Genomic DNA, 19,314 nt, shown 5'->3' on the forward strand with positions numbered 1-19,314 from the left:
AGAAAAAGAAAACTAAAAAAATATGAATAAATATATATAAAAATAAGTTGTTTGTGGGTTATGTCTGTCTGTCTGTCTGTCGAGTGACGTCGTGTTTGTCCGCATATGACGTCTGAATTATTTCACACTAATACAAAAGAAGAAAAAAAAACTAAAAAAGGTAAAAACTACAAAAAAAACTAAAAAGAAAAAAAACTAAAAAAGCTAAAAAACTAAAAAAACTAAAAAAAGGTAAAAAACTAAAAACTAAAAAAACTGAAAAAACTAAAAAAAGGCAAAAACTAAAAAAAACTAAAAACTAATAAAAAAACTAAAAAAGCTAAAAAACTAAAAAAACTAAAAAAACTAAAAAAAGGTAAAAAACAAAAAAAAAACTAAAAACTAAAAAAGAAAAAACTAAAAAAAAGGAAAAAACTGAAAAATAAGAGAAAAAGAAAACTAAAAAAATATTAATAAATATAAAAAATTTAAATATAAATATAATATAAATTAGCAATCAACAAAGCACCGAGACACAAATGACGACCGGGACACAGGGAGTATAAATGACGACCAGGACATAAGTAAAAAAAAAACTAAAAAAACTAAAAAAATGGTAAAAACTACAAAAAAACTAAAAACTAATAAAAAAACTAAAAAATCTAAAAATCTAAATAAACTAAAAAAGAAAAAAAAGAAAAAAGGAAAAAAATAAAGGAGAAAAACAAAACTAAAAAACGAATGTATATACAGACCGGGACACCGGGATACAAATGACGACCGGGACACAGGGAATATAAATGACGACCGGGACACAGGGACACAACTACAATGGGGACGCCGGGGGGCACAGGGGGATATAAATGACGACCGGGACACCGGGACACAAGGAATATAAATGACGCCCGGGACACTCAAAGAGAAATCACAGACTGGAACACCGGGAAACAAATGACGACCGGGACACAGGGAATATAAATGACGACCGGGACACAGGGACATAACTACAAAGGGGACGCCGGGGTGCACAGGGGGGTATATAAATGACGATGGCGACTCAGGGAATGGTCGATTAATAATCACCATCAACAAAGCTCAAGCGCAATCATTAGAATCATGAGGTATAGATCTGAATACGGATTGTTTTCCCATGGACCATTATATGTTGCATGTTCAAGAGTCGGTAAACCTGACAATCTATTTATATGCACAGACAATGGGACAGCAAAGAATGTTGTATATTCGCAAGTTTTACGTAGTTAAAAACATATATATATATATATATATATATATATATATATATATATATATATATATATATATATATATATATATATATATATATATATATATATATATATATATATATATATATATATATATATATATATATATATATATATATATATATATATATATATATATATATATATATATATATATATATATATATATATATATATATATATATATATATATATATATATATATATATATATATATATATATATATATATATATATATATATATATCTATATTCACAGGTGGGACATAGGGACACAACTACAATGGCGCGTAACTAATATGGCGCGTAACGACTTACGCGCGCGGGGGGGCTTGGGGGGGCTCGAAGCGCCCCCACCAAATAGGTGTTGGGGTGGCGCGAAGCGCCACCCCAACAGCTAGTATATACATAAAAATAAGTTGTCTGTGTGTGGATCTGTGGATCTGTGGATCAGGTGACGTCATGTTTGTCCGCATATGACGTCTGAATTATTTCACACTAATACAAAATAAGAAAAAAAACTAAAAAAGGTAAAAACTACAAAAAAAACTAAAAAGAAAAAAAAACTAAAAAAGCTAAAAAACTAAAAAAAACTAAAAAAAGGTAAAAAACTAAAAACTAAAAAAAACTGAAAAAACTAAAAAAAGGCAAAAACTACAAAAAAAACTAAAAACTAATAAAAAAACTAAAAAATTTAAAAAACTAAAAAAACTAAAAAAACTAAAAAAAAAGGTAAAAAACTAAAAAAAAACTAAAAACTAAAAAAGAAAAATCTAAAAAAAGGAAAAGACTGAAAAATAAAAGAGAAAAAGAAAACTAAAAAAATATGAATAAAAATACAAAAAAATAAAAAAGATAAAAACTACAAAAAAACTAAAAAGAAAAAACGAAAAAAAACTAAAAAAGCTAAAAAAATAAAAGAAGCAAAAATCTAAAGAAGGGAAAAACTACAAAAAAAAAAGAAAACAAAATAAAAAAATCTAAAAAAGCTTAAAAACTAAAAAAAAACTAAAAAAAGATAAAAAACTAAAAAAAGGAAAAAACCATAAAATAAACTAAAAACTAATAAAAACAAAATAAAAAAAGCTAAAAAACTAAAAAAAACTAAAAAAGGTAAAAACTAAAAGAACTAAAAAAGAAAAAAAACTAAAAAAAGGAAAAAACTGAAAAATAAAGGAGAAAAAGAAAACTAAAAAAATATAAATAAAAATAAAAAACTAAAAAGATAAAAACTTCAAAAAAAACTAAAAAGAAAAACTCGGGACAAAAGGAATGTTCGATTAGCAATCAACAAAGCACCGGGACACAAATGACGACCGGGACACAGGGAGTATAAATGACGACCAGGATATAAGTAAAAAAAACTAAAAAAAAGGTAAAAAGAAAAAAAAATAAAAACTAATAAAAAAACTAAAAAATCTAAAAATCTAAATAAACTAAAAAAGAAAAAAAAATAAAAAAGGAAAAAAATAAAGGAGAAAAACAAAACTAAAAAACGAATGTATATACAGACCGGGACACCGGGATACAAATGACGACCGGGACACAGGGAATATAAATGACGACCGGGACACAGGGACACAACTACAACGGGGACGCCGGGGGCACAGGGGGATATAAATGACGACCGAGACACCGGGACACATGGAATATAAATGACGCCCGGGACACTCAAAGAGAAATCACAGACTGGGACACCGGGACACAAATGACGACCGGGACACAGGGACAAAACTACAAAGGGGATGCCGGGGGGCACAAGGGGATATATAAATGACGATGGCGACACAGGGAATGGTAGATTAGCAATCACCATCAACAAAGCTCAAGGGCAATCATTAGAATCATGAGGTATAGATCTGAATACGGATTGTTTTCCCATGGACCATTATATGTTGCATTTTCAAGAGTCGGTAAACAATCTATTTATATGCACAGACAATGGGACAGCAAAGAATGTTGTATATTCGCAAGTTTTACGTAGTTAAAAACATATATATATATATATATCTATATTCACAGGTGGGACACAGGGACACAACTACAATGGCGCGTAACTAATATGGCGCGTAACGACTTACGCGCGCGGGGGGGCTTGGGGGGCGAAGCGCCCCCACCAACTAGGTGTTGGGGTGGCGCGAAGCGCCACCCCAACAGCTAGTATGTAATAAAAACATGAGATTACAAAAGTTCGTTACGTAAGCTAATTTATAAGTTACGTTTATGTTTTACTAATAAAAACATTCGTAAAAAAATTAAAAGTTCTAGTTGCCTTTTAAGTAACCAAAAAATCGCAGGGCAACTAGGCTTCCTCCACTGTTCATTTTTTTGTCAAAATCATTCGATCAAAACTATGAGAAAGCCATTTAGCCAAAAAAAAACTTGCAAATTTCATGTTAATTATTCCTCTGTGAAAAGCCAAAATCAAAACATGCATTGATTCAAAAACGTTCAGAAATTAAATTTAAAAAAACAAGCTTTTTTAACTGAAAGTAAGGAGCGACATTAAAACTTAAAACGAACAGAAATTACTTCGTATATGAAAGGGGTTGCTTCCTCATCAACGCCCCGCTATTTACGCTAAAGTTTTTTACTGTTTTAAAAAGCAGAGTTGAGAGAAAGAGTCAAACTTTAACGTAAAGAGCGAAGCGCTGATGAGGAAGCAGCCCCTTTCATATACGAAGTAATTTCTGTTCGTTTTAAGTTTTAATGTTGCTCCTTACTTTCAGCTAAAAAAGCTTGTTTTTTTTTATTTAATAAAAAGAAGAAGCACAGACTATTTGTAAAACAAAGATTGTGGTAGGGTTGACATTACAACCCAAAAATAAGATCACCCAAAAAATCACCAAAATTCACCAAAAATCATAAAGAAATCGGTGGTTAGTAATGATAGGCTATACACCAATAAGACAGTTTTGGGCACCTTGACGTAAGACATAATGTTTTTCAAACGCCATCACCACTTCAAGAAAGAGAATTAATACCAAAAACCAGAATTTTATCAAAAACTGATATTTTGATCTAAAGTCCTTGCTTTGCCTGTTATTTATTGTTCTTTTCCCGTTTTTCACGGAAACGAATAACCATGGATACTCCCCTTTCATACTAAAATCAAATATTGTTTGCTTTTGAGCACTTTTATTCTGTGTGCCATAGCTGGTATCCTTAATTATAAACTTTAGCTTTGAAAAAAAAACACACTCAAACGGTGTCGATTTCTTATATATTTGTTTCAAGTCTGAAAAATTTATTACTGGCAGCAGAAACAGATTTCATCATTATTTTTTTTGACGGCAGTCATTTTGCGATCCGATGACTTCACCAAACGTAACTGCCAGGGTTGCCCACCTTTACTACATTTACCGTCGCTAGCAGCGTTAATTAATGCGTCAGCTCGTGCATGGGCTCCCTCGGGGGGGGGGGGGTTAGGGGTGACCTTGCTCCCCTGGAAATCAGGGGCTATAAAGTAAATTTGAGGAAACCAAAGGAAAGAGAGCAGAGTGGGAAAACCATGGAAAAATTTTGTGTTTGCCCATGATTGCCTGCTTGCGAATAGGTTTTGACCCTTAATAGGGGCAACATGAATTTTTATTTTTGATGGAGTGACTCTTTCCAGTTTTCCATAGATATTTGTTCTATATGGCTTAGTTGGAGTAAAAAAATTGAATTCTTTGTGGTAATGAATGGCAGGAAAATCTCGGTCTTTATCAATAACGAAAGCATAAGAACTTAAATATTGATGTCACTACATCAAAGAATAAGCTTTTTACTCCAAGTATGTATTTAATTCGAGTTAGTTATTAGTACATAAGAAAGTTTGTATAATTATAGAAAGAATAGAAAAATAACTTAAAAAGGAGACAGTCTCCATAAACATACGCCGTCAAATTGACCAGGCCTGAGTACTGTTGAGCCGATATCTGAAGCCACTATAATAAGAAATGTTTAATATTGTATTTTCCCCCTGAAGAAATATATGTTTTTGTGTTTTTTATTATTATTGTTATTATTATTATTATCATTATGCCGCGAGTGACTGTATTGACCAGGTTATTAACTTTAGGTAATTTTTTATAGTTAGGGGATTTAAAGCTGTCAAATGTATCGGTTTTTGGTATTCAAAATTAAATAAAATATCAATATTACTCAGTAATTTTCAACACTTACAAGCTTTCTCAATAACGTCCAGCACTAGAATTTTTTATTTGATTTATTTTTTATCTTAGTTTCAATGCTTTACTTTGAACCAGCTACTTTGAAAATAACTACAGAGTATAAAGACGTTAAATATGTCGGTGTTTGAAAACCAAGTTCAAAAATGTTGATACCAGAGGCAGTGCAATAGCGCCTTCTAAGTAAAGAGCGATGTGGACACAAGGTTTTTTTTTTGTTTTTGTTTTTTTTTAGGCCAGGGGGCTTTGTATCGAAGGAGCTTGTTCGTAAAAACTTCGAAAAGGGCTTATTCGATTAGAAATTGAAAGGGTTAGTGACCTTTTTAATAGTCGAAAGTGATTAGAGGGCAACTAAACCCTCTCCCACGCCCACTACTTCCCCAAACACGTTCAATCAAAGTTTTGAGATAGGAATTATGTTCAAGGTAGTTAAAACATCCAGAAATTAAGTCTTTGGGGATGATAACCCCCCTCAGCCCTCTGAGCAAAGGTTGTAAGCTGTGCCCTGGGGGCATTTAAGGTTTATATAGAAAGAGTGATCGTATAAACTTTGAAGGAGACTCATTAGATCGCTAATTAGAAGTCTAAGTGCCCTTTTTGAGACTTTGAGTGATCGGAGCGTGGATACACTCCCCCACACACCTCATATTTTACCGAATTGCATCTGATAGAAATTTTGAGATGTCCACTTGTTGTCGTAAAAACTTCAAAAAGAGCTCAATCAATTGAAAACTGAAAGTGCTAAAGTCATTGGAGGGCAACTAATCCCCTCCCGCGCCCACCATTTCCCCAAAACATCTAATAAAAATTTTGAGATAGCCATTTTGATCAACGTAATTGAAAAGTCTGGAAATTATGTCTTTAGGGATAAAATCCTCCCCCCAAAAAAACCTTCAGGGCAAGGTTTATAAATTTTGCCGTTGGGGCATATAAGGTGTACATAGAAAGGTGGATTTTCGACGTGACATCTTAAATTAGGTATCATTTTGTCAGACCACACTACTTTTCTATGACGAACAAATAAACCTTCAAATGGGGATAGATTCATTTATTTAGACAGCGAAAACAGGTACAAAAGTGTAAATATTTTGATCACATTTACAGCGATCCTCACCAGTAGAAATGCTAAAGTATTAAAATTGAAACTAAAACATTTATACAAAACAAAATAATTAACTTTCGGGTCATTCACAAAGTAGGGATACTACTATTACTATCTCTGCTCTTAGAATTTAATAAATAAAATGAGTGTAAATGTATCAAGGTTGTCAAATAGCATAAATAGAATCTTTTGGGAATGATATTAAGTTTTATCTTTCAGGTCATTTTTAGAAGCTGTAAAATTAAATCAAAAAATACTGATTGTGTCACGATTAAAAATTGTTGAAAAGTTTCTCCAACATACAAATAGCAACCCATACTATGGATTCTTATTGATGAAAACTGAAAAGATATACAATATTATTTTTTCCGTGAAAAAGATTATTTCAATAAAAACGAACAGAAATTAATTTAATAAACTTTTTCCACAAGACATGTTTTCCACAAGAAAATTAAAGAGCTCCATTAAGCCAAGAATGAGCAAAAATAAAGTCAATTAATATTCCAAACGTAAAACTATCACAATTCACTGCCAATAAATAAATGAAGCTCAAAACGAACATAAACTAGACCTACGTTGTCTGCGCAACGTGAAGTGTTGCGGCAACATTTGCCCGGCCTCGCCGAATAAAGTGTTGCGAGAGCAACACTTTGGTTTTGTTTCTTTGCTACCGATTAAACGTTGAAGTTGTCAGCCTATCAAAGCTCTCAAAGCGTTATGTTCAAAGAAGAACGCGATCAGTAATCACATGATCAAAGGCTATTTCTCAGCGTTGAAAAAACAACAATAACAAAAGAATATCGAACGAAGGGACTAAATTGACTTTGCAGGCAGTTGAAATTTATCCTTTTTAATCGTAGACATCGTGACGGATCAAGACTTGGAACAATATCTTATATAATCTAGTTGGTATTATAAAGCTATCCGTAAATTTTCAGGATCAAAATACCATAGATGAAACTCTATTAATCATTACGAAACTGCCTCATTGTTTCACGTTATCGTTTGTACCCGTTGCGTAAACACTTAATTCTATGTTACAGTGAGTATGGGTACACCAACTAGCGAAAGTTACAAACCCCTCAATGCTTTCATTGTGTTACGTTATCGTTTGTACCCGTTGCGTAAACATTAATTTTTGGTTACAGTGAGTATGGGTAGGCTACACTAACTAGCAAAAGTTATATACCCCTCTTCACTGAAGATGATTGTAGCCTAACAGACTACTATTATTACTTACAAGTCCCTCCATGTCTTACCACTGGACCCAAATTGGTCTTACCATCAAATACACCGGAAACAAATGATAGGTACACCAACTAGCCAAAGTTGCAAACCCCTTATTGCCGAAGATGATTATGGTCTAACAGTCGACTGTTGCTTACAAGTCCTCTACTTGTCTCACAATTGGTATCGGCCTGTTTTTGGTTTCAGTGTGTACCCTACTACCGAAGTTGTCAACCCCGAAACTTTCAAACTAGTGTATCTCATGAAGGAATTTTTGTATCAAAAAATGGATGACATGTACTTTGATCGACTCATCAAGAGCTATCGATTGCCGTCGAAAAAAATTCTATCTGTCTTAGTTCAAAAGTTGATTTTTGCGCCGTAGGCCAACTTTGTAACGTCACCACTTAGAAAGGAGCAGAGGATAAGCTCCAATTTCTTTAGCAATGACAGAAATTTTAAAGTTTAAGAGGTACATCTGATAACATTTCTCTACCTCAATCCCAAGTCTGAAAAAACAAATGATAAACCCAGCCAAAATCACGGCAGCACTTTCGGACCTGTGGGAAAATGCCGCTTTCTTGCTTCTGTAAAAATTTCTATTTATCACTCAAAGAAGATATATTGGCTGTGGGGCCGGGTAACTGCCGCATATATTTAACACTTATAGATTTTAGTCCATCTTGAATTTGAAAGTGGTGCCTGCCTGCTTGCCTGCTAGAACGGAGCTTTCCACTCGAAAGCAGAAACATGGTTTGACGAAATGTAAGCTTGGCTGCACAACTTCAGATACTCTTCTCTGACATAGACTATATAACTCCACTTCACTTTTCACACCATAGGCTCTGGCTCGTGGACAAGCAAAAACCATCCTTTTTGGCCCCAGGTAAGAGTTCTGCGGAGCTTCCAAAATGTAATGTCATATTCATCAATCCGGCCTGAGGTCCACGCTTTCCGTAAAAACCGCACAGGTTAGACCCTTGCCAGTTTCCAGGAATAAGCTGAGATCGGTGGCATAGGAAAAAAAAACGGGACAAAACCAAAGTGTTGCTCTCGCAACACAAATTAAAATAAATTGCCAAGTCAAACTCAAAACGAGCAAAAATTAACAAGAGTAGGGCTGATAACCCCTATGGCTTCATAAGACCAGAACACAATCTGCGCTTTACTGTAAAAAAAAATTCGTTTGAAATGTTTTCACCTTTCTTACTTTCATAATGAAAAATTTTTGAAACTTTAAGGAAGAAATGTCAATATATGTCAATTAACTGACAATCAACCGTCATTTGTTTATTTTATTTTTTTTCAGTCAAGTGCAAATTGTGTTCTGGTCTTAAGAAGGCATAGGGGTTATCAGCCCTGTGCTGTTAAAATTTAAAAATGTTAATAATTGTAAATTCATTAGTATCGTCCTACTTTTTCCGTTTTTCTACTTCAAAACCAAAATGTTGGATTGCAATTTAAATTTTGGATAAAATTTGAATATACTGCCAAAATAAAGCAATTTTCACCAAGATTGCTTGTTTTTTACAATCACCTGTGAGGATAAAACAAAAACAAATAAACATGCATCCACACTCTTTCTTCTGGGAAAAAATATGTATATTTAGATTGGATTTTGAAACTTCTGTGTTAGAGCTTTTTGATAAGTGTAATGAAGCTATTTTCACTAAGATTGCTTGCTTTTTATGGCACTTGGTATTTCCAATTGACATATAGCGATCGCAATTTCTGTCCGTCGGTCTGTCTGTCGGTCCCGGTTTTCCTAGTTCGGGCACTTCCAGATAAGCTAGGACGATAAAAGTTGGCAGGCGTATCAGGGATCAGACCAGATTAAATAAGAAATAGTCGCTTCCCCGATTTGACTATCTGGGGGGGGGAGTGGAGGGACAGTTAATTGGGAAAAATTAGAAAAAATGAGGTATTTTTAACTTACGAAAGGATGATCGGATCTTCATGGAAATTTGCTATTTAGAAGGATCTCGTGTCTCAGAGCTATTGTTTTAAATCCCGACCGGATCCAAAGACATTAGGGGAGTTCGAGGGGGAAATCGGAAATCTTGGAGAACGCTTAGAGTTTAGAGATCGGGATGAAACTTGGTGCGAAGAATAAGCATAAGTCCTAGGTACGTGACTGACAAAACTGGAACAGGTCCGCTCTGTTTGGGGGAGTTGGGGGATTTCCAGGGCTTTGGCGAGTTCGGTGCTTCTGAACGTGCTAGGACGATGAAAATTAGTGGGCGTCTCAGGGACCTGCACAAGTTGACATGATAACAGTCTGTTCCTTGATTCGACCATCTGGGAGGGCTGGAGGGAGGGGAAATTGGGAAAATTGAGGAATTGAGGTATGTTTATCTTACGATTGGGTGATCAGATATTAATGAAACTTGATATATAGAAAGATCCCATGTCTGAGATACTCCATTTTCAATTTGGATCGGATCTGGGGATATAGGGGGTGGAGGGGGGAAACGAAAATCTTGTAAAACGCTTAAAGTGGAGAGATCGGGATGAAACTTGATGGGAAGAATATCACAAGTTCTAGATATGTGATTGACATAGCTGGACCGGATCCGCTCTCTTTGCGAGAGTTGGGGGGATTTCTGGTACTTTGGCGAGTTCGAGAATAAGCACAAGTTATAGATACGTGATTGACATAAGCGGACCGGATCCGATCGCTTTGGGGAAGTTGGAGGAATTTCTAGTGCTTTGGAGAGTTCGGTGCTTCTTGACTTGCTAGGACGACGGAATCGATAACTCTAGTACCGAGTCCAATTTTAGGTTCCGACCTCGTCACAAGTGCCATATGAGCTCTTGGCTCTTGTTTGAAGGCGTTTTTCTCTTTTTTCGAAAATCAGGCAAATTTTCTCAATTCTCTAGCTTTTGGTAGATAATAAACTGAATAGATTTAATATATTTAAAGTCAGCATAAAAAGCCAATTCTGTTGATGTGTCAATTGTCATCGAAATTCCATTTTTAGTTTTGATGAATAATGGCCCGAGTCACCCGTTATTTGCAGTTCGTTATAACGGATAATTCGATATGATTCTGTTACGGTAAACAGTTTTATTTAAATCTATTCAATTTATTCAGTTCAATTTGAGTATCGACAGAAAGAGAATTTGACAGCTAAATTGCAAGTTTAATATCTGAAGATACAAGGATTTTCAGTTCGAGGGGGAGAATTGTGCTGTTTTCGAAGAGGTATATTTTATACTGCCATTATAAAATCAAAACGTGGTATCTATGCAGGCAGGATGAGTTTTGAGTAGGAGTCCATAAAAATTTGAAAGATCTTGGCAAAACCCCACTTTAGGGGGCTTTTGAGATCTTAAAAATCTTAGAAGGCTTAGGAAATTGCATACAGACTTGTCTGCACCTGTTAATCTTGAGAAACGATAAATCTTTCCATAACTTTGGTTTGAGTCTAATTTTTCTTTACTTAGGGTTCGGATATAATAACATAAAATTAAATACAAAATAATTAAATATATTATAGATTAAATGAATTGATTCCTATAACAGGAATCTTCACCATTTCTAAATTGAAAGTTTTTTTCTAATGTATATCCTAAAATATTATCTCGTACCTCCCCCCCTCAAAAAACACTTTGGATGGAATTTTTTTTCAATTTTGTTATAGTGTTATCAGTTATTTTTCAAACACTAACATATTTTGCGTTTTGTCCCCACTGCTGTTAAGATTTCCTATCATATTCTGACAAGTTGTAGGTCTTTGAAGGCAAAAAGAAGGTCTGAGATCACTATGATCGATTAACAGCAAGCGGGACATACCAGACTGTGCTTACTTAAAATATAAAGTTTTGACATACTTCAGAAAATGTGCTGGAAAAATTTGGTTAGCCTATCACTTCTTTTGAGACTATCAGGTCGTTTGAGTTTTTCTCAGACTTTCCACATTTTACATAAACTCTCATTTGCGCCATGTATCAAAAGAAAAGGCTAACTTTCTGGGATATTTTAGAGATTGGCTGAGAAGCTTTTTCCTAGAAATCAAATTTTACGCTCGTCAGTCCCGACTTGATGATATTGCGTGGATTGATCCTGCTGCGACAAATTCTTTATCTGTATTAAACAACCAAAGGAATAAACACATCTTAATACCTGAGATTAACTCTAGGGTTAAACTTTTTTTTAAACTATAAGCTAAAGAGTATGGGTACCTTACAAGAGCGGAGACTAGCGCTAGTGTCGACACAAAAACATCCCATCGGCGCTATCTAGTGTTTCTTTGCATTTTTCGGTGTAATAATAAGAACAATTTATTTAATTCGCGTAGTTTGTAAAATTAGTGTAGTACAAATAACAGTTCGATAGGGAAAATCATTTTATTGGATAGTGGATCACAACAAAAATATTGGATATTTCGGGGACATATACTGTCCTGGCCGAGTGGATTGGTGCACTGGATTCGGGATCCTTTGTCTGAGTGGACGCGGGTTCGAACCCCAGTGTATCCAAATTCTTCAGTTTGGGACGAGGGTCAGAGGCGTGACTCTGTCAGCTTAGGCAGAGTCGACCCAGCTCTAAATGGGTACCTGGAGAAATCTGGGGAAGGTAAACAGGAAGGGTGTGCGAAAGCACAGGATGGCTGGCCCCCAACCCCCCATTGTACTTCCTGGCTGAAGGGCCAAGAAGCGGAAATCAGCACCGCCGGTAGGGACTGTAAATTCTAATGCCGTATCCTTTACCTTTTTTTTATACTGTGGCCGTCATCAGCAGATAAACTAATTCAAGCGACGGATTACCTTTTTTCAAGGTTGACGAAACTATCAAAAATTAATAGAGATAGAAATTTCACGATGAAAAAAAAAATAAAAGGGACATTTGACGAAACTGTACTACACAGAAAACTCTTAGGTACACTGAGTGATGTAGCTAAGGGGGGGGGTTGCAGGGGGTTTGAACCACACCGGGTAGCACCGGGTAATAATCACAAAATGATTGGATGATCACTTCTAAAGTATGCTTATGTAGAAGATCAACGTCAAGCCAAACAGCTTAAAGAAAAGGTCACCATATCAGGATTTTTGGCTTTTTCGCTTATTTGGCCTTACTGTTGGTATCTTGTCTGTATTTTTCGCAGTTTAGCGGGTCTTGGCCGTAAATAATAGTTGTAAAATGTGGAATATGTGAGATTGTTTTGAAGCTTTCGGTGGAAATCCATACAAGCGTTTACTTGTATGGCTGGTATATTATATAAAATAATATTAGGAACAATAGAAAGGCTTCTTCCAAGCCGAGTACGTACGCTAGAGAGCACACTTGTCAATAGAAGAAGAAAAAAAAAATTTGGGACATCTAGTGATCTTTTGAAAAAACTATCAGACTGCTGGTGTTGGAACTTGGTCCTTAAGGCTTTTTTGGGCACATGCGTTCCTCAAACTATCACTTGTGCAGTGTTTTCAAGCTTGTAAAAAGAGCAACGTATTTTTTTTTTTTAGCTTTTTTGCACTCAAAATATTATCAACAGTATCATTGCACTACCCCTTAGCTTGGGTTTAACACAATCTTCGATAAAAATATTGTGTGATAGAATTATAAGAAAACGTAACATAAGGCCCTAATTCGGCCCTATTTTTAATATCTCCTTTTTACACAACAATCAACCTTAACTGTCTCTTATCTGAATTTGGTAGTTGTGGCCAGTTTTTGTGCAATGTCCTATACAAACCCCTAACCCTGTCGTACCAATAAATCCCTACCAGACACCATCACACTAAATCAAGAATATTCTTCATTAACCGTATAGCGTACTTTAGTTTATTATCAAAAACGCCATACCTTAACAGAAAAGCATCTGTGAAAGTAGCTTTATGAGGCAAATTAAAATAGTCTTTCGCATTCAACGTAAGCAGAAAGCTGTTTATCCCCTAGAAAAGAAGAAGAATGTAATACATTTTGCTTCATACATTTGAGAAGTTTCGGTCAAACGAAAAAACTCTGTGCATGGAATCACTGGGGTGTAAAACCCCCTCCCCCCATGGGAAACAGAGATTAAAATTATATCTTAAGACGGAGATTAGAAATGCTTCCAATAAATCACGGTAATGGCAAAGGTTCTGGCAAATCATTTCCTAGGGAAATTTCCTGTTGGTGTTCATGGAGTCAATGCTTTTTGGAACGTGTTACGAATAATTTTTGTAGGTATGATTGTCATACTTTATATACTCGTATAATTAAAGGTGGCCAATCACACTAAATATCTTTAAAAGAAGTGTTCATGTTGAAATAAAAATTACTGGACAATTTGCTCCTGAGCAAACTTTGCATCATAATGCACCAGGAAGAGAGAAGCTAGATTCTAGATCAGAAAGTGAAGTTAACGATAGTTTAATAACTAAGAGGTTTATAATTCCCACGGTGTAATTTAAGGATAGACACGCTAAATGGAGCTAAAACTAGTTCTGAAGGAATCAACCCTAGACAAAATCCACTTTAATGCTGGGTTGACTCCTTTAGTAGTAATCACGGACAACCAAACTAATTAGATCATCGGTTTCAATTTATGTCACTGGCACAATAAATACTGTATATTTCCATCTCTGGAAGATTCTCCGCAGAAATATATGGCTAAATTTCCGAACTCTTATTAAATCTTCTAGGTCTAGGCTTGATTCTTGGGCATAATCAAGTGCAACAAGGTCCATTGAACCTTCCTTAGAATAGAATAGAATATATTTATTCACTACAATAGCCGGAGCTAGCATTAGTATGTCATGACAAAAATAATTTATACCTTCAAAAACGCTCACAGGAAAATTTAAACAAACAATACATTAATCAAACACATATTAATCAAACATTAAATATTGGTCGGGTCAATATTCCTTGTGCAAGACGTTGAAAAACAAGGACCTAAATCTTTTACATATTTCTTCCGGAACTTCTTGCATTTCCTTTATGTAAATCATCATGTTCTGTATCATGTTCTGGTTACGTTATAGGCTTATTTGCGTTCTTGCAGGGTCGTTCTACTATGAGACTCAAAGATTTTAAGTTTCTCGGCGTTATTCAACGGTGATTGCTTGATGTTAATGATTCAGGAACTGAAGATGTTGCAGAAGCAACTCTTTTCGGATATATCTAAGTGGTGGATTGATTATCTGACCGCTAAACAGATTCAGAATGTTGGCCCAAGTGGCAAACCATGTGTCTTGGCTACAGCAACTCGAACCCAGCTCTAGTTTCACGGCAATTAGTCACAGAAATCGATAAGTCTATATAATGTTTAGACAATATCTTGTACTGGACTACTAGACTCGTCGAGTTTAGATGCTCTTCTCAGAAGCACCATTTTGATTGCCTTTCTTCCGAATTTGCCTACCTATTTTTTGTGCAATCTAAAGAAGGTTTAAACACCTTCTCAAGGTATATCTTAGTCCCTGGTTTCATTCCTGAAAGTTTTGTTTACCTACCTAACTCTGATACCCTTAAAAAAACTATTAGCTAGAACTTTATCCAATATTGGTACTATTTTGAATTGAAATGAAACTAAAAAACTTCAAGGTGGAGAAATAAGACTAGTAGGGGGGGGGGCTCAGGAATTGGTAATAGTTACTTTCACTGAGTACAGAGACAGCTAAAAAGTAATCATACGAGTTGATTCAGAATTCGATGCTCTATCCAAACGTGACAATCATTTCCATTTTAATTTTCTTTTTATAATGTATTTAGAAAACTTGTTCTTCTTCTTTTGCTTGACATTATGGATTCTTCAGTTAAAACTATTTAGCCCTCTTTGTTTTTCTCCCTCTATAAGCGGTGTGTTAAACTATTGCAAGTTAATCCAATTTATATGTCCTATAGTAGCTCTTTAGATGAGGCAATGAATAATCCGGGTGTATCTGTCGAGTTCAATATTCTTTGCGAGGATGTGGTCAGTCAGGCTTTTAACTAAAGGTGGTAGTGACTTAACTTATAGTTAATGCTTTCTTATTCTTCTTCTTGGAAGCTCAAGCCTTGGATGAACTTTTTAACAAGTCGCTCCGTGAATCTGGCAAAACTGCAAACGAGACTTAATAGATAGCGCTAATCTTTGAGGTCTTTTGCAAGGGTTAAGAACCCCTCCGAGGAACTTATTCCCAGGTATAGTCGTAATCAGATTTTTTGATATAACTAAAAAGTGTTTTTAAATCGAGTAAAACAGATGTGTCATGGCGACTGTTAGCGACCTAACAAGTTGCTCCGTGAATCTGACAAACGAAGCTTGCTAGATAGTGCTAATCTTTGAGGTCTTTTGCAAGCATTAAGAACCCCTCTGAGGAACCTACTCCCAGGTATAGTCGTAATCAGATTTTTTGATATAACTAAAAAGTGTTTTTAAATCGAGTAAAATAGATGTGTCATGGTGATCTGAAAATGCGTGTCTCTTTATCTACTGGTGTCTGCACTATTAATGGTTTTAGTGATCCAAGACAATAGTATTCCTGGTTTTGGTCGCCATATTCTTTTTTTTTTTTCTTTTTTAGCTCCTAACAATACTCACGACTCCACCTGATCCACGTCGAATAGATGAGCGAATAAGGCCAAATTTTGGGCAATCACATGAATTGTCACTAGAGGAGGAGTTTCGGCTAAGTGGAGATTTTGATGATGTATCGTCAGGAATCCAGTCCGATATTGATTCCAGTTTAACAACGAGAGATGTTTCACCTGATATAGAAGAAAGGAAGGTAAAGAGTCAATTTTTTGTTCTGTTTTTTTTCTCACTCATGAGCTATTAGGTGACAGTTAGCTCAAGCTAGAGGTTATATAACTCGGACATGTCTTGCTACTTGAAAGACAAAACAAAAAGCAAGTGAATTTTAACTAATACTAATAGTTCAACTTGTGTAAATATTAATATAAATGCATTAATATTATTACTAAGATATCTTACTCATAAGATACAATTTCGTTTTCTTGAGCTGTATCACAAACGATTGATCACAAATTCAAATACAACAAAATTAACACAAATCATGTTTCGGAAAACGAATAAGTAAATAAGATGTTATAGTTATATGTTAATGCTGAAATTACGTCAAGTTACATCATATCTTGATATGTTTTTTGTATTGTAAACCTAACATTTCACAGATGACCAGTAGGACCATCCGTTAGCAGTGCGCATTAAACATCATCCTAGAAACAGGACACATAGTTTTACCCATAAGACATAGTTAAAATAGATTTTGGTTATAAGATACTCGTAAGATACAGTCTTTTTTTTCTTAAGCTGTATCGCAAACGATTGATCGCGAATTCAGCAAAACTAGATCTGCGTTACATGGGCAACGTGAAGTGTTGCGGCGACGTTTGTTCGGCTTCGCCGAGCAAAGTGTTGCAAGAGCAACACTTTGGTTTTGTTTCCTCGCTTCGATTAAACGCTGAAGTTCTTAATCTGTAAGGATCTTAAAACAAACAAGTCCCCTACATGTCTTACCACTGGAACCGAATTGATCTTACCATCAAATACACTGGAAACAGAATAGGTACACCAACTAGCAAAAGTTGCGAACCCCTCATTGCCGAAGATGATTATACCGATGATTGCCGAAGATCGACTGCCGTTGAAAAAAATCTATCTGTTTTAGTTCAAAAGTTGTCTTTTTTGCCGTAGGCTAAGTTTCTAACGTCATCACTTAGAAAGGAGCAAAGGATAAACTCTAATTTCTTTAGCAATGAGAGAACTTTTAAAGTTTAAGAGACACATCTTATATCATTTCTCTACTGCATTCTCAAGTGCGAAAAACCGAATGATGAACTCAGCTGAAATCACGAACAGAAATGGGTAGAAACAACAGATTGCAGTGCTTTCAGACCCGTGGGAAAATGTTATTTTTTTGTTTCTGTAATTTTTTCTATTTATCACTCAAAAAAGATAAATTGGCTGAGGGGGCGGGTGACTGCCGCATATATTTAGTACTTATAGATTTTAGTCCATCTTCAATTTGAAACTGGTGCCTGTCTGCTTGCCTGCTAGAACGGAGCTTTCCACTCGAAAGCAGAAACATGGTTTGATGAAACGAAAGCTTCACTGCATAACTTCAGATAGTTCTCTCTGACATAGGCTATAAAATTCCACTTCACTTCACACTATAGGCTCTAGCTCAAGGACAACCAAAAACCATCCTTTTTGGCCGCAGGCAAGAACTCTACGAAGCCTTCCAAAATGCCAAGTCATATTCATCAGTCCGGCCTAAGGTCCACACTTTCCGTAAAAACCGCAGAGGTTAGACCCTTACCACTTTCTAGGAATAAGCTGAAATCAGGGTGCTAGGAACAAAAAAAAAAAAAAAAAACACGACAAAACCAAAGTGTTTATCTCGCAACATAATTAAACACAAATCATATTTTGGAAAATAAATAAGTTAATAAAATGTTATAGTTATATGTCAATGCTGAAATTACGTAAAGTTACATCATATCTTCATATGTTGCAAAAAAAAACAGTAAAAAAAAAAAAAAAAAAAAAAAAAAAAAAAAAAAAAAAAAAAAAAAAAAAAAAAAAAAAAAAAATACACTCACAATCAAATTGGTACTGCCTATAGACAATTGTTGACGTCGATGGTGTTGCCGCTGAATGTAAAGAGCTAATGGTTGAAGATAACATAAAAAAATGTTCATGATGATCAAATAATTATATGTGCAGTTCATTATATATTCAAATACCTATCTGAATAATTATAATCGATCATTTGTAAGAAATGGAGGATAGAACTGTTTAAGCCTTTCAAATATTTTTTTTCTCTCCCCAGGATGTCCTGGATTTTAGTCGCAATAGTTTGTTGGTTTTACTGTTGATGAAAAAGTGACTTGTGTTCATGAGGGACGATTTGATAATGACTAGAAGCTCGAAATGCTGTCAAAAATTGGCTAAAACCTCTTTCAGCAGAATTGTGTGGCGATCATCTTGTATACCCAAAAATATTACTTTAAGTATTAAGATTTAACTATCTATTATCTGGGAATGTAGGAGTAAGCTATAGCGCTAGAATATACGCACAATGATAAAAAGTTCCCCGTATAATGAACAACAGTCTATTCCATACACGTACGGAGGGGGTATCTTTGCCGACTTCCTCAAATAACTTGGGATTCTTATGATTTTCCTCATTATTTTCCTTATTTTCTAAAAAATTTAACAACATTTTTTCTCATTTTGGCCCCAGCCGCTATTTTTGCCTCCGAAATAAACTAATGCGTATTTGGCTGGTCTAGTCTCTTGATTTTCTTTTCGTAGCTTTCGTTTAAAGAAAAAATATTGAAAAGCGGTCTAAACATAGAAATTTCAAATTATCCACGGAAATTTTTCTGCAATTTAACCGTGCATATCTCATACAGAGAATTATTGAGCATAATATTCTTTTCTCGAGTAATCTTCAGTATTTTTGCCCCCCCCCAAGCATTGGAGCACTAACAGCATTGGAGCTTACTACTAACTTATTTCTTGCAAATTAGCTTTTTTTTTTCAATGCAACATGTGCATGACAGTAGCATGATTGTTTGCAAATGAAAAGATCATTCCCCATTTCTTTTTCT

General features: G+C 35.0%; 1 protein-coding gene and 1 long non-coding RNA gene across 3 annotated transcripts in view; one reads left to right on the forward strand and one right to left on the reverse strand.

Moving 5' to 3' along the window:
* The window catches only part of LOC136039911 (uncharacterized), a 69,005-nt gene extending 55,350 nt beyond the window's left edge, over positions 1 to 13,655 (reverse strand). Inside the window, exon 1 of the long non-coding RNA XR_010620581.1 lies at positions 13,573 to 13,655. This is a non-coding gene — a long non-coding RNA (uncharacterized LOC136039911). The remainder of the gene's footprint in view (positions 1 to 13,572) is intronic.
* Positions 1 to 19,314, forward strand: part of LOC136039910 (BICD family-like cargo adapter 2) — a 154,797-nt gene that overhangs the window by 125,212 nt on the left and 10,271 nt on the right. For both annotated transcript variants that reach the window (XM_065723901.1, XM_065723902.1), the window contains exon 8: positions 16,260 to 16,463. In XM_065723901.1, the coding sequence (XP_065579973.1) occupies positions 16,260 to 16,463 (204 nt within the window). The remainder of the gene's footprint in view (positions 1 to 16,259; positions 16,464 to 19,314) is intronic.

The sequence above is a fragment of the Artemia franciscana genome, chromosome 20 (assembly GCF_032884065.1).
Source record: "Artemia franciscana chromosome 20, ASM3288406v1, whole genome shotgun sequence".
NCBI classification, from domain to species: domain Eukaryota; kingdom Metazoa; phylum Arthropoda; class Branchiopoda; order Anostraca; family Artemiidae; genus Artemia; species Artemia franciscana.